This window comes from Scyliorhinus canicula, chromosome 21 (assembly GCF_902713615.1).
Source record: "Scyliorhinus canicula chromosome 21, sScyCan1.1, whole genome shotgun sequence".
NCBI lineage: Eukaryota > Metazoa > Chordata > Chondrichthyes > Carcharhiniformes > Scyliorhinidae > Scyliorhinus > Scyliorhinus canicula.
Window position 1 is genome coordinate 4054701 of NC_052166.1, and position 22492 is coordinate 4077192.

Genomic DNA, 22492 nt, shown 5'->3' on the forward strand with positions numbered 1-22492 from the left:
GGTTAGGTGGATTGACCATGATAAATTGCCCATTAGTGTCCAGGATGTGGAGGCTAGGGTGGGGTTATGGGAAGAGGGTGGTTAGGGTGCTCTCTCAGAGAGACGCTGCAGATCGACGGGCTGAATGGCCACCTCCTGCACTGTACGGATTCGGTGATAAATGCTGGACCGTTGCCCAGCGATGCCCTCAGAAGGAATAAGGAAAAATAAATAGACTTCGGAGGGAGTAATTCCGACCTCCCGAATGGATTCTTGGACAGGTCAATCTAAATGTGAGCATCGAGCAAAAGGAGGCACAATGCAATCTTGGTTGGGGGGGGGAGAAAAAGAACACATCGTCAAATCTTTCAATTTTGCACTCATCAGGACTAACCAAATTTCAAAAGGATCAATTTATGCCAAAAGGAAGATAAAGGGTGCTGACAAGTCAATTTGGATTGGCTGAAGCGTTGTCAAGGAGGAAAGACTCCCAGGAATTTTTTTTTTATAAACAAAAGGTGTAGGGCTTGGACGTATTGCTTTTGTTTGCAGAGGGCGGGTCCCGAGTACGATTGTACGTCAGCTCAGACACATATAAATGAGCCACATCATGAGCTGGTTGTCAGTGTAAGTATTCGCCCAAAGGGGATGGCCCAGATCACTCAGGATTGCCCAATCAAGGTGCTGAAGTGGCAGTGCGTCAAGAGGAGCTGTTAAAAACAAAATGAATGAATTAAAGACAATTGCTGGCACGGGGCAAAGGCCGAGCGGCCCCTCTGCCTCAGGGTGTTGGGACGGTACCTTTTTCACCTCCTGCAGCTCGATGTACAGCCGCTCGTTCTCGGAGACGGTGTTGGTGAGCACCGTCTTGGTCTGCTTGCCCTCCGCCTGCAGCACCGTGATCTTGGTGGACAGGGCGCCTTCCTTCCGCGCCGCCTCGCGCAGCAGCGTCTCCTCGCGGGTCTCGCCATCCGCCGCCACTTTCTTCTGGTTGCTGCAAGCATCCGCGAAGGCCTGCAGAGGAGGGGGAAGGAAACAAAACAATGCAGACATGGTGAGAAATTGGCCGACTGGTTAAGCTGGCAGGAAGCAGGTGGCTCACTGCAGGTGGCGAGGGGGTGCGGGGAGCATTGGCACAAAACAGGCAATACCAGAGGCTACTGAGGAACAGGAGGCCCATTCAGCCCCTCTCCAGCCTGTTACACAGGAACAGGAGGAGGCCCATTCAGCCCCTCTCGAGCCTGTTACACAGGAACAGAAGGAGGCCCATTCAGCCCCTCTCGAGCCTGTTAAACAGGAACAGGAGGAGGCCCATTCAGCCCCTCTCGAGCCTGTTACACAGGAACAGGAGGCCCATTCAGCCTCTCTCCAGCCTGTTACACAGGAACAGGAGGAGGCCCATTCAGCCCTTCTCCAGCCTGTTACACAGGAGCAGGAGGAGGCCCATTCAGCCCCTCTCGAGCCTGTTACACAGGAACAGGAGGAGACCCATTCAGCCCCTCTCCAGCCTGTTACACAGGAACAGGAGGCCCATTCAGCCCCTCTCCAGCCTGTTACACAGGAACAGGAGGCCCATTCAGCCCTTCTTGAGCCTGTTACACAGGAACAGGAGGAGGCCCATTCAGCCGCTCTGATCTGCTCCCATTCAATTGTGGCTGATCTTTGACCTTTGCTTGCCCCTATCCCTCACGGTCTTTAATATGCCCGATGGCCCAGCATCCCAACCCTCAGAGTAAAGGGATTTCTCCTCGTCACGGTCCCGTTACCCCGAGAGTGCGAGACCCCCGCTCGCTCAGTGTTCCAGACAAGGGGTACAGCCTAGAACCTGAAAAAGGAACCCCCAGAATCGGATAAGTTTCAACAAAATCACCCTTTGTTCTTCTAAACTCCGATGGCTAGAGGACCCCGACCTGCTCAATGCCTTTCCTCATCGGATACACACCCTTCATCCCAGGAATCGGCCCCGTGAACCTTCTCCGAACAGCCTCCGAGGCGAGGATATCCCCCTCGGTGAGTAAAACTCTACGTAGTACTCCAGGTGCGGAAACACCAAAGCCTCACATCATCCCAGCAGGATTTCCTTGGGCCGCTTTCCTTGGCTCCTCTGCAAGGACACCCAGATTCCTCGGAAACTCCAGGGTGCTGAGGTCTGGAAGGAATTACTGGAGTCGCGGGAATGTTGCTGCCGCCAGGAGGTGGGATGGCCTCTCTTTTCAGCTTCTGCGGAGTTCAGGAAAAGAAACGATCTTCCGGCTATCTGCGGTGTTGAGACGGATGGTGTGTCCGAGGCGGTCCGAAGGCTCCTCACCACCACACCTGGGTGGACACATGACGGTCCCGCGTCTCCCCAAGTGGAGATAGGATAATGATCCGGATCAATGTATTTTTGGGTTGTTGATTCAGGATGTGGCCACGGGAGAGAACTCCCCGAGGAGTGCGGGGAGCACTGACACAATGAGAGAGGGAGAGAGGGAGGGAGAGAGGGAGGGAGAGAGGGAGGGAGGGAGGGAGGGAGGGAGAGAGGGAGGGAGAGAGGGAGGGAGAGAGGGAGGGAGAGAGGGAGGGAGAGAGGGAGGGAGAGAGAGGGAGAGAGAGGGAGAGAGGAGAGAGAGGAGGAGAGGGAGAGAGAGGGAGAGAGAGGGAGAGAGAGGGAGAGAGAGGGAGAGAGAGGGAGAGAGAGAGGGAGAGAGAGGGAGAGGGAGAAAGAGAAAGGGAGAGGGAGAAAGGGAGAGGGAGAAAGGGAGAGGGAGAAAGGGAGAGGGAGAAAGGGAGAGGGAGAAAGGGAGATAAGAAGAGTGTGAGGCAGACATTGTGAGAAACAGAGTGTGCGTACAGAGGTTACTGATGGGCCTGTGACAACCTGAGCCACTGACCTCGCACAGACAACCCAGACACTTGTTAATGTCCTCTCCCTCCCCCTCCACTGTCCCAGAATTGCGGCAGTGAGTAACACAGTTACTATGGTGCTGTAACCTAATCTGCTCGCTCATTCTTAGATATGTTCCATTTATACTACAGGCATTCCGCAACCACTCCCAGTGAGAGCAGGTTCCACATTCTCCCCATTTCCCGCCGGGGCAAGTCCCTCATTCTCCCCACTCCCCACGGGAGCCAGTCCAACATTCTCCCCGCTCCCCGCAGGAGCGAGTCCCACATTCTCCATTCTCCCCGCGGGAGCCAGTCCCACATTCTCCCCGCAGGAGCGAGTCCCTCATTCTCCCCACTCCCCACGGGAGCCAGTCCAACATTCTCCCCGCTCCCCGCAGGAGCGAGTCCCACATTCTCCATTCTCCCCGCGGGAGCCAGTCCCACATTCTCCCCACTCCCCGTGGGAGCGAGTCCCACATTCTCCCCGCTCCCCGTGGGAGCGAGTCCCACATTCTCCCCACTCCCCGTGGGAGCGAGTCCCACATTCTCCCCGCGGGAGCGAGTCCCACATTCTCCCCGCTCCCAGTGGGAGCGAGTCCCACATTCTCCCCACTCCCCGTGGGAGCGAGTCCCACATTCTCCCCACTCCCCGTGGGAGCGAGTCCCACATTCTCCCCACTCCCCGTGGGAGCGAGTCCCACATTCTCCCCACTCCCCGTGGGAGCGAGTCCCACATTCTCCCCACTCCCCGTGGGAGCGAGTCCCACATTCTCCCTACTCCCCGTGGGAGCGAGTCCCACATTCTCCCCACTCCCCGTGGGAGCGAGTCCCACATTCTCCCCACTCCCCGTGGGAGCGAGTCCCACATTCTCCCCACTCCCCGTGGGAGTGAGTCCCACATTCTCCCTACTCCCCGTGGGAGCGAGTCCCACATTCTCCCCACTCCTCGTGGGAGCGAGTCCCACATTCTCCCCACTCCCACAGGAGCCAGTCCCACATTCTCCCCACACCCCGTGGGAGCGAGTCCCACATTCTCCCCGCTCCCCGTGGGAGCGAATCCCACATTCTCCCCACTCCCCGTGGGAGCGAGTCCCACATTCTCCCCACTCCCCGTGGGAGCGAGTCCCACATTCTCCCGCTCCCCGTGGGAGCGAGTCCCACATTCTCCCCACTCCCCGTGGGAGCGAGTCCCACATTCTCAGCACTCCCCCCACATTCTCCCCGTGGTAGCAAGTCCCACATTCCCCCCACTCCCCATGGGAGCGAGTCCCACATTCTCCCCACTCCCCACGGGAGCCAGTCCCACATTCTCCCCGTGGGAGCCAGTCCCACATTCTCCCCACTCCCCGTGGGAGCGAGTCCCACATTCTCCCCGCTCCCCGTGGGAGCGAGTCCCAAATTCTCCCCACTCCCCACGGGAGCCAGTCCCACATTCTCCCCACTCCCCGTGGGAGCCAGTCCCACATTCTCCCCTCTCCCCGTGGGAGCCAGTCCCACATTCTCCCCACTCCCCGTGGGAGCCAGTCCCACATTCTCCCCACTCCCCGTGGGAGCCAGTCCCACATTCTCCCCACTCCCCGTGGGAGCCAGTCCCACATTCTCCCCACTCCCCGTGGGAGCCAGTCCCACATTCTCCCCACTCCCCGTGGGAGCCAGTCCACATTCTCCCCACTCCCCGTGGGAGCCAGTCCCACATTCTCCCCACTCCCCGTGGGAGCCAGTCCCACATTCTCCCCACTCCCCGCGGGAGCAGTCCCACATTCTCCCCACTCCCCGCGGGAGCGAGTCCCACATTCTCCCCACTCCCCGTGAGAGCGAGTCCCACATTCTCCCCACTCTCTGGGTGAGGACCTTTCTCCTGAATTCTCCTCCCAGTTCTGGCTCGAAGACGGTGAGTGGTTTGAGCAACCATTCGGCGCCCACCATGGAATTGTTTATTACCCGTTCTACGCGCAAAGGTGGCAAATCTGCATATCAGCTGCTGTACACGGCTTCATTGATATCGAGAAGGGGGCTCTCGCATGCACTCTGACACACGCACGTGCTTAACGCCCGTGCACACACATACACGCATCGACGCAAGCAGACGCACTCTGCCATGCATGTGCCCTGACACACAAGCACTTGTGCACACTATGGATGCAGTCTGAGCGACAGGGAGATTGGGAGGGGTTTAGACTGAAAAATCAGAGAGCTGCTCAACAATGTGGTTGACAACTCTCTGACTCAACACTGGAAATAAACAGATATGGAGAGAGAGAGACAGAGAGAGAGAGAGAGAGAGAGAGAGAGAGAGAGAGAGAGAGAGAGGAGGAAGATTGGAGCCAGATTGCTCTGATGTGCCTGGCACAACAGCTCTGGTGATATTTTGGACCTATTAATTTTGTCAATTAAAAGCAGAGCCACAATAGTACATAGTGTACAAAAATACTCAAATTGGCTGCATGTGGTAAATATTATTGGAAAAGACAAGGATGTTGTGCTGGGGTTAGATCCAGCGATGCTGGCCAGTGTACGTGGACAAGCGATTAGAATCATGTGTCCACATTTTAAAAGCGTGTGTGTTTTGTGTATGTGTGCGAATTCGTCCTATAAATCAGTCGTAAACGTACACAGCAACGCAGGAAATCCATTCGGCCCATGGCCCCTCTTCCGGCCCCTTGGAAAGAGCTGTCCAATTCAGCCCACACACTCTCTACCCCCCTCGAGTATTTCTTCAATTCCCCGCTTTGCGAGGGTGGATCTGCTCCCACTTAGCGCCTTCTGGAACATAACTCGCTGCGTCAAAAATAACATCCTCCTCATCACCACAACCGTCCTCTGCTTTTTGCCGATTCTCTTCAATCTGTGTCTCGCCCCCCCCCCCCCCCTCTCCGGTTACCGGGCCTCCTGCCGACTGGGAACTCTTTCTCCCATTTACTCAATCCAATCCCAACCCCCCCCCCCCCCCGCCACTCTCCTTGCGGTTGCGAACGCCTCGATTAAATCACCGTCCGAAACCTTTTATTCTTCGAGAACAGACCCAGCTTCTCTCTCTACACGAGCTGAAGCTCCCTCACCCCTGGGACGGTTCAACGTAAATCTCGCTCCGCGTGCACCCCTCCCGAGGCCTCGATATCTGACCAAAAAGTGCAGGATGAGAGGGGCTCCACAACTGGATGCTTTTGTCCAGTTCACGGCGAAGCGGCGGTTTACACAGGGCTGATATATCTTCTCCGCTTTCGTACTCGAAGCCTCTATCTCTAAATCCCAGCCTCTCAGTCACCGGTTCACTTAAACAGCCCTGTTTTGCCACCAAGGGTTTGGGTTTCAGCTCCCACACGTCTCCGATCGTCACCCCTGTAAATATACTGCTTCTCGGGAAAGTCAGTCAGACTCCTTGGACACTACAGATACATGGTGCCACAGCACATCACCGGCCAGCTCACGCACCATCTCGCGGCCAGCTCACGCACCATCTCGGCCGGCTCACGCGCCGTTCCTCGGCCGGCTCACGCGCCGTCTCGGCCGGCTCACGCGCCGTCTCGGCCGGCTCACGCGCCGTCTCGGCCGGCTCACGCGCCGTCTCGGCCGGCTCACGCTCCGTCTCGGCCGGCTCACGCTCCGTCTCGGCCGGCTCACGCTCCGTCTCGGCCGGCTCACGCTCCGTCTCGGCCGGCTCACGCTCCGTCTCGGCCGGCTCACGCTCCGTCTCGGCCGGCTCACGCTCCGTCTCGGCCGGCTCACGCTCCGTCTCGGCCGGCTCACGCTCCGTCTCGGCCGGCTCACGCTCCGTCTCGGCCGGCTCACGCACCGTCTCGGCCGGCTCACGCACCGTCTCGGCCGGCTCACGCACCGTCTCGGCCGGCTCACGCACCATCTCACGCACCATCTCGGCCGGCTCACGCACCATCTCGGCCGGCTCGCGCACCGTTCCTCGGCCAGCTCACGCACCGTCGCGGCCAGCTCACGCATGGTTCTGCAGCCAGCTGGCTATTTTTTGACGTGTGAACTCAGCCACTGAAGGTTTCCAGCAACCAAACTGCCAGAGAACAAGATCCCAGACAGCAAAAAGGTCAGTGGTCCCTTTTGACGGGGCGCTTAAAACACGCAAATTGGCCTCAATTAACGTCATAGTGGTGTGAAAGATATGGCGCCCGCCTTCCGAGACCGTGGCACCCTCCCGTGGGCGGTACCCACCCTCCAAGCCCGCCGCGCTCACTTTTAATGCAGAATTTTAACGGCAGAATGACCTTGTGAATGTGTGTGTAAGGTTGCCGGTTTGAGGGATATGACCTCTCCTCCTGCGGTGAGGACAGTATTTCAGTGTGTGCGTGTGTGTGAGAGAGGGACAGCTGCGAGCTCCTACCCGGTCACTGAAACAAAACCTCTACAGCTTCTGGGTGAAGCTTGCCGCCTCCTGTTCCGCCGCGTACCAATCAGGGGGCCTCACCCTTGCCCCAGTCAGGAGGTCGCGGGGTTCATGACCCCACCCCAGAGTCTGAGGTCCAGTATCCCTCCATCCCTCCCCAACTCACCGCTGGCCGTGTTGGGGGGGGGCAAAGATAACATCACTATAGAGAGAGAGAGAGAGAGAGAGACAGCGAGAGACAGCCACAGGAGAGAGAGAGAGAAAAGAGTCCCACACAATCTTTGTGGCGACCCCGAGCGCTGTTTTATGGGATGTTTCTGGGTGGAAATTGGCTGGCGGGTGTCCTGCATGGCGGCAGCTTGGGGGGGGGGGGGGGGGGGGGGGGGGGGGGGGGGGGGGGGGAGGAGACAGGGACGGAGTCTATGAAATGCTTCCCGGAATGGGCGCCACAGCGCGTGGACAGCTCGGCTGCCCCACAGCGCCAGGGTCCCGCGTTCGATTCCGGCCTCGGGTCACTGTCTGTGTGGAGTCTGCACGTCCTCCCCGTGTCTGCGTGGGTTTCCTCCGGGTACTCCGGTTCCCTCCCACAGCCCAAAGATGTGAAGGGTAGGTGAATTGGCCGGGATAAATTACCCCTTTGTGACCAACGGTTAGGTGCAGTTGCGGAGCTAGGGCGGGGGAGGGGGCCAGGGTAAGGGTGTTCTTTGAAGAATAAAGGGATTAAGGGTTATGGTGTTCGGGCTGGAAAGTGGAGCCGAGTCCACAAAAGATCAGCCATGGTCTAATTGAATGGCGGAGCAGGCTCGAGGGGCCAGATGGCCGACTCCTGTTCCTAGTGCTTATGTGCTCTTTCAGAGGGTCGGTGCAGACTCGATGGGCCGAATGGCCTTCTCCTGCTCTGTAGTGATTTCTATGGAGACGCAAGGGTGTTTCAGGGGGGGGGTGGGTCCTTTCCCAGCAGGGGATGGGACGTTTCATCGGCGTGGGCGTGAGCATGTCGCGACGTGAGAGTGTAAACCACAGCAGCGTTGGGGGCTGAGGGAATCTGCACCGGGCTAATAAACAGCACGGTCGCACAGTGGGTAGCACTGTTGCTTCACAGCTCCAGGGTCTCGGGTTCGATTCCCGGCTTGGGTCACCATCTGTGCGGTTGAAGCCTACTTGCGACAATAATAAAGACTATAAAACGGGGAGGAGGAAATGCGAGCTCCATGAACACAGGGCGGGGCAGTAACAGGTAACAGAACACTTCCCCATGCAGAGGACACAGCTCAAATTAAACGAGAAACAGGAGCGGCATCCCGTTCAACCAGTACAACTCTCGCCGTCTCTCCTGACTGCCGACCAGGATCGCGGGGTGGGGTGGGGGCTGATGGCTTCACAGGCCAGGAATTTCAAGTGCTGCTATTTGGTCTCCCTGCGACGCTCAACAGTCAGCGCCCATGTCGAACCGAGGGTTCGAGCCCCACCTCCCCCCCCCCATACCCGAGAGTCTTTTCTGAGGAAAGGGATTCAGAATAAAAAACCATCGGAAAAAATGGGAGGGGTGGAAGATTTATAGTAAACTGCTGGAATAAATCCAATGTGGATATCAATGGGAGAATCCAGCAACTCAGGACAAGGCGGAGGCATCCGTGGCAATCTTCAGCCGGAACTGCCGAGTGGATGATCCATCTCGGTCTCCTCCGGAGGTCCCCAGCATCACAGTGCAGGAGGTGGCACGGTCGCCCAGTGGTCTCACAGTGCTTAGCACGGTTGCTTCACAGGGTCCCAGGTTTGATTTCCGGCTTGGTTTTCTGTTCTCCCTGTGTCTGCGTGGGTTTCCTCCGGGTTCTCCGGTTTCCCCCCACAAGTCCCGAAAGACGTGCTTGTCAGGTGAATTGGACATTCTGAATTCTCCCTCCGTGTACCCGAACAGGCGCCGGAATGTGGCGACGAGGGGATTTTCACAGTAACTCCATTGCTGTGTTAATTATTGTTATTTTAGATGTCAGTCTTCAGCCAATATGATTGGCTCCACGTGAAGGCACTGGATACTGTGACGGCTCTGGGCCCTGACCATATCCAGCAATACTGTAGTACTGAAGACGTGTGCTCCAGAACTTGCTGCACCCCCTAGCCAAGCTGTTCCAGTACAGCGACAACACTGGCATCTAACCGGCAATGTGGAAAATTGCCCCAGTGTGTCCTGTACACAAGAAACAGGACAAATCCAACCTGGCTAACTATCGCCCTCTCAGTCTACTCTCCAACATCAGGAAGAGGCCCATTCAGCCCCTCTCGTGTCTGTTACACAGGAACAGGAGGGAGCCCATTCAGCCCCTCTCGAGCCTTTTACACAGGAACAGGAGGGAGCCCATTCAGCCCCTCTCGTGTCTGTTACACAGGAACAGGAGGAGGCCCATTCAGCCCCTCTCTCTCACTCAAGCCCGTTACACAGGAACAGGACGAGGCCCATTCAGCCCCTCTCGAGCCTGTTACACGGGAACAGGAGGAGGCCCATTCAGCCCCTCTTGAGCCTGATTCACAGGAACAGGAGGAGGCCCATTCAGCCCCTCTCGAGCCTTTTACACAGGAGCAGGAGGAGCCTCATTCAGCCCCTCTCAAGCCTGTTACACAGGAACAGGAGGAGGCCCATTCAGCCCCTCTCGAGCCTGTTGCACAAGAACAGGAGGAGGCCCATTCAGCCTCTCTCGAGCCTGTTACACAGGAACAGGAGGAGGCCCATTCAGCCCCTCTCGAGCCTGTTGCACAAGAACAGGAGGAGGCCCATTCAGCCTCTCTCGAGCCTGTTACACAGGAACAGGAGGAGGCCCATTCAGCCCCTCTCAAGCCTGTTACACAGGAACAGGAGGAGGCCCATTCAGCCCCTCTCTCTCAAGCCTGTTACACAGGAACAGGACGAGGCCCATTCAGCCCCTCTCGAGCCTGTTGCACAAGAACAGGAGGAGGCCCATTCAGCCTCTCTCGAGCCTGTTACACAGGAACAGGAGGAGGCCCATTCAGCCCCTCTGGAGACCGTTACACAGGAACAAGACGAGGCACATTCATTCCCCTCTCCTTGGGGAGAGGGAGGGGGGTGGGGAGGGTTCCAGGTTTTCACTCCTCACTTGTGTGAGGAAGTGCTTACTGACATTTGACCCTCCCTGTATGAAATGCAGACAGAAATCTGCTGGAAGCACGCAGCAGGTCAGGCTGCGGCACCACAAAGAGGCGCCCTCATCCTCAACTTCCTCACACTGCACCAACTTCCCACACCCTTCCCATCAGCCGGGGTTCAATTCCGGCCAGGCCGAGCCCCTACAGAGGCAGATCTGTAGGACAGGGTGGTGAAGGCGGCAGGGTGGCGCAGTGGGTTAGCCCTGCTGCCTCACGGCGCCCAAAGTCCCAGGTTCTATCCCGGCTCTGGGTCACTGTCCGTGTGGGAGTTTGCACATTCTCCCCGTGTCTGCGTGGGTTTCTCCCCCACGACCCAAAGCTGTGCAGGGTAGGTGGATTGGCCATGCTAAATTGCCCCTTAATTGGAAAAAAAATTAATTGGGCACTTTAAAAAAAAAAGAAGAGGGAGGTGCGAGCGTTTCTCTCCGACCTCCACCGGCACCTCTCCAGCCCATGGGATGTCCCAAGCCAAGACGCAAGGCAGGATTAGTCCTGGGGCTATGGCCAATTGGGTGTCCGTCGCTGAACTGCCAGTCCCCAAAGCTGCCCTGCCCAGCTCTCCCAAAACCTCTCCTCCTCCGAGACACTCCTGAAAACTTGCCCACCTCCCAAGTCATCACAGTTTGTCTGAGCAAGAGAACATGGAAATGCCGGGAGTTATCACTGACCAGAAACTGAACTGGACCCAGCCGTATAAATACTGTGGCTACCAGAGCAGGTCAGAGGCTGGGAATCCTGCGGAGAGTAACTCACCTCCTGACTCCCCCCAAAGCCTGTCCACCATCTACAAGGCACAAGTCAGGAGTGTGATGGACTCTCCCACTCGCCTGGATGAGCGCGGCTCCGACATCACTCGAGAAGCTCAACACCATCCAGGACAAAGCAGCCCCCCCACCCCACCCCCCCTCCCCCGCTCGATCGACACGCTAACCCCCACCTTCAACACCCACTCCCTCCACCCACCGACGCACAGCGGCAGCCGTGTGTACCGTCTACAAGATGCACGGCAGCCACTCGCCAAGGCTCCTTCGACAGCGCCGCCCAAACCCACCACCTCCACCCCCTAGAAGGACGAGGGCAGCAGACGCCACGGGGAACACCCACCGCCTGCACGAGCTCCTCTGAACACATACACACGCCTCACCGCTCGCTTGAGGGGATCTCAGCCTCCTCGGTCATCATTCACCCGAGCCACTCTCGCCTCTCTTCCGCCCTCTACCTTCCCCAAACCTGCCTTTCGAAAGCACCCAGGAAAAAGCTACTGCTCTCTGGATGATGCACTGAGGGAGTACAGACTGCGGGAGAGAGAGAGAGAGAGAGAGAGAGAGAGATTCCACACTTTAGGGGAGCGATGTGAATGTCACAGGCAGAGGCCCAGCATTTGTTACTGACCCCCAACTGCCCCATGAACAGAGCATCTTGCTCAGGCCTAGTTCCGAGGGCACAGTTCAATCGCCCACATTGCTGTTGGGGGGGGGGGGGAAGAGAGAGAGAGAGAGAGAGAGAGAGAGAGAGCAGCAGATTTCCTCATCCCTGGCCCAGATGACTCTTGCAAATTGATGATGGTTCCACAGCGAGTGTGATAATTGCAGTTTGTTTTATTAAATGGAATTTAAATTAAGCCGGGGGCCAAGGTCGCACTCCATCCGAATTCCATCCCGTCCCGGGAGGGGACGCGGAGGCTCTATCTCTGATCATTGCGCAAGGCCCCAAACCACATATACACATACTCACTCAGTCACTCACTCTCTCTCTCTATCCGTCCGTCTGTCTGTCACTCACTCTCTCTCTATCTATCAGTCCGTCTGTCTGTCACTCTCTCTCTCTCTCTCCCTCTCTCTATCCGTCTGTCTGTCTGTCACTCACACTCTCTCTCTCTATCAGTCCGTCTGTCTGTCACTCACACTCTGTCGATCAGTCTGTCACTCACACTCTCTCTCTATCAGTCCGTCTGTCTGTCACTCACACTCTCTCTATCAGTCTGTCACTCACACTCTCTCTCTATCAGTCCGTCTGTCTGTCACTCACACTCTCTCTATCAGTCTGTCACTCACACTCTCTCTCTATCAGTCCGTCTGTCACTCACTCTCTCTCTATCAGTCTGTCACTCACTCTCTCTCTCTCTCTATCCGTCTGCCTGTCACTCACACTCTCTCTCTATCAGTCTGTCACTCACTCTCTCTCTCTATCCGTCTGTCTGTCACTCTCTCTCTCTCTCTCTCTCTATCAGTCCGTCTGTCTGTCACTCACTCTCTCTCTCTCGCTCTCTCTATCAGTCCGTCTGTCTGTCACTCACTCTCTCTCTCTCTCGCTCTCTCTATCCGTCTGTCTGTCTGTCACTCACACTCTCTCTCTCTCTCAGTCCGTCTGTCTGTCACTCACACTCTCTCTCTATCAGTCTGTCACTCACTCTCTCTCTCTATCCGTCTGTCTGTCACTCTCTCTCTCTCTCTCTCTCTATCAGTCCGTCTGTCTGTCACTCACTCTCTCTCTCTCGCTCTCTCTATCAGTCCGTCTGTCTGTCACTCACTCTCTCTCTCTCTCGCTCTCTCTATCCGTCTGTCTGTCTGTCACTCACACTCTCTCTCTCTCTCAGTCCGTCTGTCTGTCACTCACACTCTCTCTCTCTCTCTCTCAGTCCGTCTGTCTGTCACTCACACTCTCTCTCTCTCTCTCTCTCAGTCCGTCTGTCTGTCACTCACACTCTCTCTCTCTCTCTCTCTCTCTCAGTCCGTCTGTCTGTCACTCACACTCTCTCTCTCTCTCTCCCAGTCTGTCTCACTCTCTGTGTCTCACTCTCTGTGTCTCACTCTCTGTGTCTCACTCTCTGTGTCTCACTCTCTGTGTCTCACTCTCTGTGTCTCACTCTCTGTGTCTCACTCTCTGTGTCTCACTCTCTGTGTCTCACTCTCTGTCCCTCTCTCTCTCTCAAACGAGGGAACGCAAGCCTAGTTTAGGCAAACTCTTCTCCCAGTTGTCTAACCCTCGGCAATGCTCCAATACGGAGGGCTCGGTAAACTGGGACGGAACATTCCCCCAGGATGGTGTTTCAGGACGTCCCAGCTCCGAGGCTTCCAGGCCCTGAAGTGCTGCCTTCACGTTGCCACTGTTGCCATTTATTTCCGGCATAAAATAAACAGGAGCTTTCAACAATCTGGGCGTGGGAGCAGCATTCCATTGCAACATTCGAATTAGACCTTCGAGCCCCAAGATAACAAGTGAGGGCCTGGCACTCCCAGCCTGGGCCTGCTCCTGCCCAATTACGGGACAGCACACAGGTACAGGAAGACACGGCAAGGGGGAACGAGTGTGTAGCCATCTAAGATGGCCACCTGCAAAGGACCATGGGAATTATGGCCAACCCAGGACTCAGACAGATACACAGCCTATGTATATCTGAAACACAGGTAACCAGACCTGATCGAAACCCCCGTTCGTTTGCATTTTAATGGCCCATTTTCCCAGGACAATAGATCTCCAAACAAGCAACCGGTACAGCCACAGACTGATCGGCGCCACTCCCCTTACTCAGAAAGCCCAACTGCCAAGGTCACTGACCGCTAAGGACCCGCCAGCCACCGGCACCCACCCCTTTATTGGCCGAAATCGAAGACAGTGATCAGAGCCCTGTCGAACTATTGGGTCCAAGGTTAAGGTCCGCCCCAAAGAGCGCAAAATCCCAGAGGGATAAAAGAGAGCACAGCCGTGTGTTCTGCCTCTTTTGGATCCGGCCTGTCGGCGCAACATCGAGGGCCGAAGGGCCCATACTGCGCTGTAATGTTCTAGGTTCTAACCCAATTGCCGCAGGAACGGCCAGCCAAGTTCAAGACCAACGACCGCTACCTGACAAATGAGCCCAACAGAGACAGAGCCACTTTCTTCAAAACAGCCACGTGAAATCCAGATAAAGGCCTTATCCATTTGCACAGTGCCGGTCACCCTGAAGTTAAGTATAGGTTATTGAGGCTGATAGGTGTAGTTTAACTCGTAGTAGGTATTGTGTTTGCATGTTGAGATAACTCGGGTATGTAAATAAACCATCTTTTGAACTAACTAACTGGTTGTGTGGTCATTTGATCGATACAAGGGAATGTTTGTGGTTCACCAACATCATTAACAGAGCAACAAGTGAGAGAAGCGGACTCGGGAATGCCCCCCTCTCCTTCGGATCGGAGAAACTGTGCGGAGAGACATCACAGGATCTTATGGCACCGGGGACAGGCATTCGGCCAAGTTTCCAGGCCTACTCCTGAGAAGGAACTCTCCAATTAGTCACGCACTCTCCCCATTGCACCCGCCGACTACCAAACACTATCTCCTCGTTTACTCAATCAAAATTCCCCTCCTCGCCATTGCGAATGCTCGATTACATCTCCCCCTTAACCTTCTCCGCTCTGAGCGAGTACAACAAACCCAGCTTTCCCCCAGTCTCTCGCTCTCTCTCCACCAGGCTCCCCTCATCCTGGCGAGCCATTCTGGGTTAATCTCCCTCCGCGCGCACCCCCTCCCCGAGGCCTCGCCATCCTTCCCAAAGCGCAACACGAGCACAGGAAATAAATAATACTGTTGTAAATTTACTCCAAGTGATCCACGCCGCAGTCTCTCTCTGCTCACCCGGGTTTGCAGTTAGACTGGTCCCGATAGAAATTCGCAACATTCGTCTCAACTCTTCTCCACCTCCTCCAGCTCCTACACCCCTCCCTATCTTTGTAACCTCCTGCAGCCCTGACAACCCTCCCCATCTCTGTAACCTCCTCCAGCCCCTACAGCCCTCCCTATCTCTGTAACCTCCTCCAGCCCCTACAACCCTCCCTATCTCTGTAACCTCCTCCAGCCCCAACAACCCTCCCTATCTCTGTAACCTCCTCCAGCCCCTACAACCCTCCCTATCTCTGTAACCTCCTCCAGCCCCAACAACCCTCCCTATCTCTGTAACCTCCTCCAGCCCCTACAACCCTCCCTATCTCTGTAACCTCCTCCAGCCCTCCCTATCTCTGTAACCTCCTCCAGCTCCAACAACCCTCCCTATCTCTGTAACCTCCTCCAGCCCCAACAACCCTCCCTATCTCTGTAACCTCCTCCAGCCCTCCCTATCTCTGTAACCTCCTCCAGCTCCTACAACCCTCCCTGTCACTGTAACCTCCTCCAGTCCCTACAACCCTCCATATCTCTGTAACCTCCTCCAGTCCCAACAACCCACCCTATCTCTGTAACCTCCTCCAGCCCGTACACCCCTCCCCATCTCTGTAACCTCCTCCAGCCCCTACACCCCTCCCTATCTCTGTAACCTCCTCCAGCCCTACACCCCTCCCTATCTCTGTAACCTCCTCCAGCCCCTACACCCCTCCCTATCTCTGTGACCTCCTCCAGTCCCTACTACCCTCCAGCCCATGTTACAATGCGGGGCAGCCAGCGGTTTGTCAGGCCTGGGAGATGCTGAGACTCGAGACTGGGGCCTCTATCCAGGGTCTGCCTCGTGCAGGAGGGAGACACTCCGGGCTATCTCGCGTTAATCCCACGAGCTGTGCCTGGTCACCGTTAGCAGTCGGTTCCCTGGTCAGCGGAGGGGCCTACCCCAGACTTCACCTCTGAGCGTCCGTCTATGATTTTAAATCCCCTTCATCACACTGCACACCCTTTCCAACCCTGTCTGGGAATCAGTGCCGCACAAGCGACATTAGCCAGGACAATATTCCCATCATGAGGAGGAAAGTCGCCTCCACACATCTCCATACAACATCGACAGGCAAACCTGCCTTATTTCTGATTCAGCCCCACGGTGGCGCAGTGGTTAGCATTGCTGCCTCACGGCGCTGTGGTCCCAGGTTCAATCCCGGCTCTGGGTCACTGTCCGTGTGGAGTTTGCACATTCTCCCCGTGTCTGGGTGGGTTTCGCCCCCATAGCCTAAAGATATACAGGTTAGGTGGATTGGCCATGCTAAATTGCCCCCGAATTGGAAAAAAAATAATTGGATACTCTAAATTTCTATTTTAAAACATTCTGATTCATCTCCGGAGCCGGACTCCGGGCTTTTTCCTCATGCCGGTCACCTGGAGGAGATTAAGCTCCTTCGATAAAAGTTGTTTCCTGATGTCCGCCTTGCCCATTCCCTTAATCCCTGTTGTTTTTCCCATCCTCAGTTGTTCGCCCTCGTGTCCTGGAGGCAGTGACTCACACCTTCCAAATTTGGCAGCAAGCCACCCCTCCTTCCTGCCTCATGGCTCATTGTGTGAGTGTGTGTCTGCGTGCGAGTGTGTGTGTGTTGTCTCTGTGTCTGTGCGCATCTGTGTTTGCGTGGTGTGTGTCTGTGTGCGCATCTGTGTTTGTGTGGTGTGTGTCTGTGTGCGCATCTGTGTTTGCGTGGTGTGTGTCTGTGTGTGGTGTGTGTGTTGTCTCTGTGTCTGTGCGCATCTGTGTTTGCGTGGTGTGTGTCTGTGTGTGGTGTGTGTGCGCGCGTCCGTATGTGCGCGCGTCCGTGTGTGCGCGCCCCCACTACTCTCTGGGTAAAGAACCTGCCTCTGACATCCCCCCTATATCTTCCACCATTTACCTTAAATCTATGTCCCCTTGTAATGGTTTGTTCCACCTGGGGAAAAAGTCTCTGACTGTGTACTCTATCTGTTCCCTTAATCATCTTATAAACCTCTATCAAGTTGCCCCTCATCCTTCTCAGTTCTAATGAGAAAAGGCCTAGCAGCCTCAACCTTTCCTCGTAAGACCTACTCTCCATTCCAGGCAACATCCTGGTAAATCTCCTTTGCACCTTTTCCAAAGCTTCCACATCCTTCCTAAAATGAGGCGACCAGAACTGCACACAGTACTCCAAATGTGACCTGGCCAAGGTTTTGTACAGCTGCATCATCACCTCACGGCTCTTAAATTCAATCCCTCTGCTAATGAACGCTAGCACACCATAGGCCTTCTTCACAGCTCTATCCACTTGAGTGGCAACTTTCAAAGATCTATGAAAGTAGACCCCAAGATCTCTCTGCTGCTCCACATTGCCAAGAACCCTACCGTTAACCCTGTATTCCGCATTCAGATTTGTCCTTCAAAAATGGACAACCTCACACTTGTCAGGGTTAAACTCCATCTGCGGGACTATAGGGGACTGGTGGCCCCTGCCTTGCTCTCGGTCACCAGTGCTTCCTGCAGCAACTTGGATATTTCCCGAACGCCTGCAGCACAATGAAAGACTGCTTTACGTTCACCCCCTGGGTGGAGCGCAGAGATCTCAGAGGGTTGTAGGGACTGGAGGAGGTTACAGAGATAGGGAGGGGTTGGAGGAGGTTACAGAGATAGGGAGGGTTGTAGGGGCTGGAGGAGATTACAGAGATAGGGAGGGTTGTAGGGACTGGAGGAGGTTACAGAGATAGGGAGGGTTGTCGGGGCTGGAGGAGGTTACAGAGACAGGGAGGGTTGTAGGGGCTGGAGGAGGTTACAGAGATAGGAAGGGTTGTAGGGGCTGGCAGAGGTTACAGAGATAGGGAGGGTTGTAGGGGCTGGAGGAGGTTACAGAGATAGGGAGGATTGTAGGGGCTGGAGGAGGTTACAGAGATAGGGAGGGTTGTAGGAGGTTACAGAGATAGGGAGGGTTGTCGGGGCTGTAGGAGGTTACAGAGATAGGAAGGGTTGTAGGGGCTGGAGGAGGTTACAGAGATAGCGAGGGCTGTAGGGGCTGGCAGAGGGTACAGAGATAGGGAGGGTTGTTGGGGCTGGAGGGGTTGTTGGGGCTGGAGGAGGTTACAGAGATAGGGAGGGTTGTAGGGGCTGGAGGAGGTTACAGGGAAAGGGAGGGTTGTAGGGGCTGGAGGAGGTTACAGAGATAGGGAGGGTTGTAGGGGCTGGAGGGGTTGTAGGGGCTGGAGGAGGTTACAGGGATAGGGAGGGTTGTAGGGGCTGGAGGGGGTTACAGAGATAGGGAGGGTTGTTGGAGGTTACAGAGATATGGAGGGTTGTTGGGGCTGGAGGGGGTTACAGAGATAGGGAGGGTTGTAGGGGCTGGAGGAGGTTACAGGGATAGGGAGGGTTGTTGGAGGTTACAGAGATATGGAGGGTTGTTGAGGCTGGAGGGGTTGTTGGGGCTGGAGGAGGTTACAGAGATAGGTAGGGAAATAGGGGACGGGAGAGGTTACAGAAGTGAAAAGGAGGGATCTAAAAACGAGGAGAATTTTGACACAGAGGCACTGGAACCGGTTTGTAAAGCTCCAAGAAGCAGTTCAGAGCCAGAGGAAGACTGGTTAATCCTGAGGTCAGAGGGGCGGGGTGGGGTCTGTCTGAACCACAAATAACCCACCCGGCGACTAACTTCAAAGATCGGAACGTCAGGAATGCGGCGCAGCAAACTCCCGTGTTTCCAGACACTAGGATCTTCTTAACTAAAACAACAGGGACGGAATTCGACAGGAGTGGCGGGCGGTGGGTACTTTTCCAGATTGAAACCCGGGCAACGCGTCAGCCTTGGTGGGAGTCCAGACCAATGATGATGGGGCACAGCGCAGGCGGAGGGCCTGGGCCGAGGGGGCACCGCGTAGGCGGAGGGATGGGGCACGTTCCCCTCATGCTGAACACATCTAGGTCAATGCGTGAATGTGACATCAGGCGTTAAATTGCAATTCCTGTCTTGACATAAGCTCCTGTCATTACCGACCCTCCCCATCGCAAACAAGATAATGGTTCTTTCACAGGGCCTGGCGCCAGGATGCAGAAACCGGCAGCACGCCACCCGATTCGTCCTGGCACACCCTGGCAGGGGTTGCTATTCGACTGATGGGGCGTCGCAGCCTGGCTCGCCAGGAATTCTGTCTCTCTCACCCACACACACACACACGCAGATGGACTGAAATGAATGGACGTACTGGCTGGATCGTTTGCTTTAGTTCCCTTCCCTTCGCCCCTGGTCAGGGAACAGTATATATTATGTTAACGAGCCCGATGCAGTTTATCCGAGCCCGCTTTGAGGCACAGTCAGATCCCACTGCCTGGAACGGACAGAGACAGGCTGCGGCAGTCGGAAGCCAATTGTCTCAGTCAGCAGCTCAGGACTCGCTGGTCCTCAGTGTCTGCGAACCCTCTCACTCCAAACCCCCAAGTCAGAAGGTTGGGAGATGGCAGCACTGACCCTCTCACTGCGGCGCTCCCTCAGCACTGACCCTCCGACAGTGCGGCGCTCCCTCAGCACTGACCCTCCGACGGTGCGGCGCTCCCTCAGCTCAGACCCTCCGACGGTGCGGCGCTCCCTCAGCACTGACCCTCCGACAGTGCGGCGCTCCCTCAGCACCGACCCTCCGACAGTGCGGCGCTCCCTCAGCACCGACCCTCCGACAGTGCAGCGCTCCCTTAGCACTGACCCTCCGACAGTGCGGCACTCCCTCAGCACTGACCCTCCGACAGTACGGCGCTCCCTCAGCACTGACCCTCCGACAGTGCGGCGCTCCCTCAGCACTGACCCTCCGACAGTGCGGCGGTCCCTCAGCACAGACCCTCCGACAGTGCGGCGCTCCCTCAGCACTGACCCTCCGACAGTGCGGTGCTCCCTCAGCACTGACCCTCCGACAGTGCGGCGCTCCCTCAGCACTGACCCTCCGACGGTGCGGCGCTCCCTCAGCACTGACCCTCCGACAGTGCGGCACTCCCTCAGCACTGACCCTCCGACAGTGTGGCGCTCCCTCAGCACTGACCCTCCGACAGTGCGGCGCTCCCTCAGCACTGACCCTCCGACAGTGTGGCGCTCCCTCAGCACTGACAAAGTGGGAGTTGACGACTCCCACAATTTTAATTACCGCATCAAGAATCCAATCGGATAATAATCCAGCGGAACAGGCCTTTCAGTCCACCATGGCCGATACTGTCTCTTTGAAAGAGTGAAGTTTACTCCACATAACCAACACTGCCCCCTCCCCAACACCCTCCCCCATCGCCTTGAGAATGTGTACACTCAAATACCCACCCAACTCCCCCCCCCCCCCCCCCCCACTTCCAGACATCATGGATGGAAACAAGTTCGGAAACTACTTGTCACATCCAACGTTCCAGCTTCCCACACCCCTCGTGGGAAAAGCATCGTCTACCCGCCGTTGCCTTCCTTTTCCAACTATTTGAAATCGCTGGCCCACTCACCAGAGAGAGCGGTTGCCCCCCCCTCCACCCATTCCTTCGAAATCCCCGCCCCCACCCCTCCCTATTCACTTATCTCACGAACCCTGTCTTCGCCTCACGTCTTTACCTGCTCCCAGGAGAGCAACCCGAAGCATTCGCAACACCTCCCCCGGTTAACAGGGCGGGTGGGGGGAAATGGGGGAAACAATGCAGACCTTCATATATACTCCCATTCTTTCCTCCCCCTCACTTTCTGTTCCTCCGTTTAGAAACACAAGCAATCCAGAAGCCATTTCAACCGTTCCATCAAACTGCCCAGATGCCGTCACAGGATATCCATATGTTGACAGCAAGGAAGATTATTGAAATGGACAGAGAGGGAGAAATAGAGAGATTATGGAACAGAGGGATCTGGGCGTCCTTGCGCACAAATCACAATCGGTCATCATGCAGGTAAAGCGAGTGTTTGGGACGGCAAACGGAATGTTGTCCTTTCTCAAGCGGGGGAAGTTACAAAGTCAGGAAGTCTGGCTCCCACTGTACAAGGCTTTGGCGTTTCTGCAGCCGGAGTACTGCGCAGTTTCGGCCTCCTTACCCTTACGGGAAATCTAAATACTCGCACTGGAGGCCATTCAGAGGAAGTTCACGGGGATGAAGAGGGTTCTCCTGATGAGGAAAGGTCGGGTCCCTGTACCCATTGGAGTTTAGAAGGAGAGATCTTATTGAAACATATCAGATTCTGAGGGGGGGGTGGATGCTGAGAGGATGTTTCTCCCCTGGGGAGGGGGGGTGTAGAATCTGGAACTGGGCAGTTTTAGAATAAAGGGGGGACTGGGGTTAGAATTGTGTAGAATGGTGTAGCAGGAAGCGAGGGGCTCAATGGCCTCATGATGACGCCTTCACCCTTCCACGCCCCCTCCATTGTTGTTGCCTGGCAACGTTGAGGCTGCCCAATTGGGAGGGGAGACCAACGGGCGTCGAGTCTGCGTCCCCGCGCACCACGTGGGCCATTGTTGGGAGAGCCAATCGGCGTCCAGCCGCCCTCCGCTTGGGCAATCCCCCCACGTGGGGGGGGGGGCAACTGCCCGAGCCAATGGGAGAGGCGGAGGGAGGATGGCGGCCGGTGATTGGGCAGCGCGGGCCCCGCCCACCCCCCCTCGCCCGGGCCAATGGGGAAGGCGCGGACCCACCTCCTTCAGGCGCTCCAGCTCGCCCGCCGCCGCTTCGTGCTCCGTCTCCAGTTGGGCGAAGCGCTGCTTGAGGCGCTGCTGCTCCTCCAGCACGGCCAGGCCGTACTGCGCCGCCTGCACCTTCTGCTCGCTGGTCTCCGCCAGCTCGGCGCTCAGCCGCTCCACCTCGGCCCGCAGGCCCTCCAGCTCCGCCGCGTCCGCCATGCCTTCAACTTCTCAAAAACATGAAGAAATAAAAACCGTACACGCTGGGGTTTGGGGGCGGGTTCCGCGCTCACATCTCCATCGCCGCCCGCCGGGCTTTTTCCTCCGATTTTTATTCCCCTTTAAAGTCCCGGCTCGCGCCCAGCGGCCGTTTTTATTCAAATTAACCTGGCGCGCGCGCCCTTCCCTTTTAGCCTCCAGACGCCGCTGACGTCACCCGATGTGCATGGCCCCGCCCACTTCTGGCCTCGCCCCCTTTCCCCTCCGCCCTTCTCCGATTGGGCGTTCGGCGCGGCGGTGGGCGGGGCTTCGGAGGGGTGGGTGTTACCGTTTTGGGTGGGGAGAGAGGGGGCGGGTTGCTAGGGAGACGGCGCTGGAGGCCGGGGCGGGGGGGGGGGGGGGCGGAGACTGCGCTTACGTGGAGCGCCGCGTTCGTGGTGAGGGAGAGACTGCGCCTGCGTGGAGCGGAGGGGGGCGGGGAAGCGCGTGCGCTCGGCCGGGTTGGTGGGGGGAGACTGCGCCTGCGTCGGGCCTGACCCGCCCACCCCTAGCCCTGTCTCAACCAATAGCCGCTGCCCCAGGGACAATCGCTGCTCTCTGATTGGTCGGAGCGGACGTCAGTCATGGGATGTCTGACGGGGC

The 22492-nt window shown here is 56.7% G+C and overlaps 1 protein-coding gene across 1 annotated transcript; it reads right to left on the reverse strand.

The window, feature by feature from the left end:
• Window positions 1–641: 641 nt before the first annotated feature.
• LOC119955898 (protein bicaudal D homolog 2-like) lies at window positions 642–22225 on the reverse strand. Its single transcript, XM_038782556.1, has 3 exons — window positions 21647–22225; window positions 781–993; window positions 642–689 (listed from the first exon to the last, which is right to left on the reverse strand). The coding sequence occupies exons 1-3, from the start codon at window positions 21848–21850 to the stop codon at window positions 642–644; spliced, it is 465 nt and encodes a 154-aa protein (XP_038638484.1). The 5' UTR covers window positions 21851–22225.
• Window positions 22226–22492: the final 267 nt, after the last annotated feature.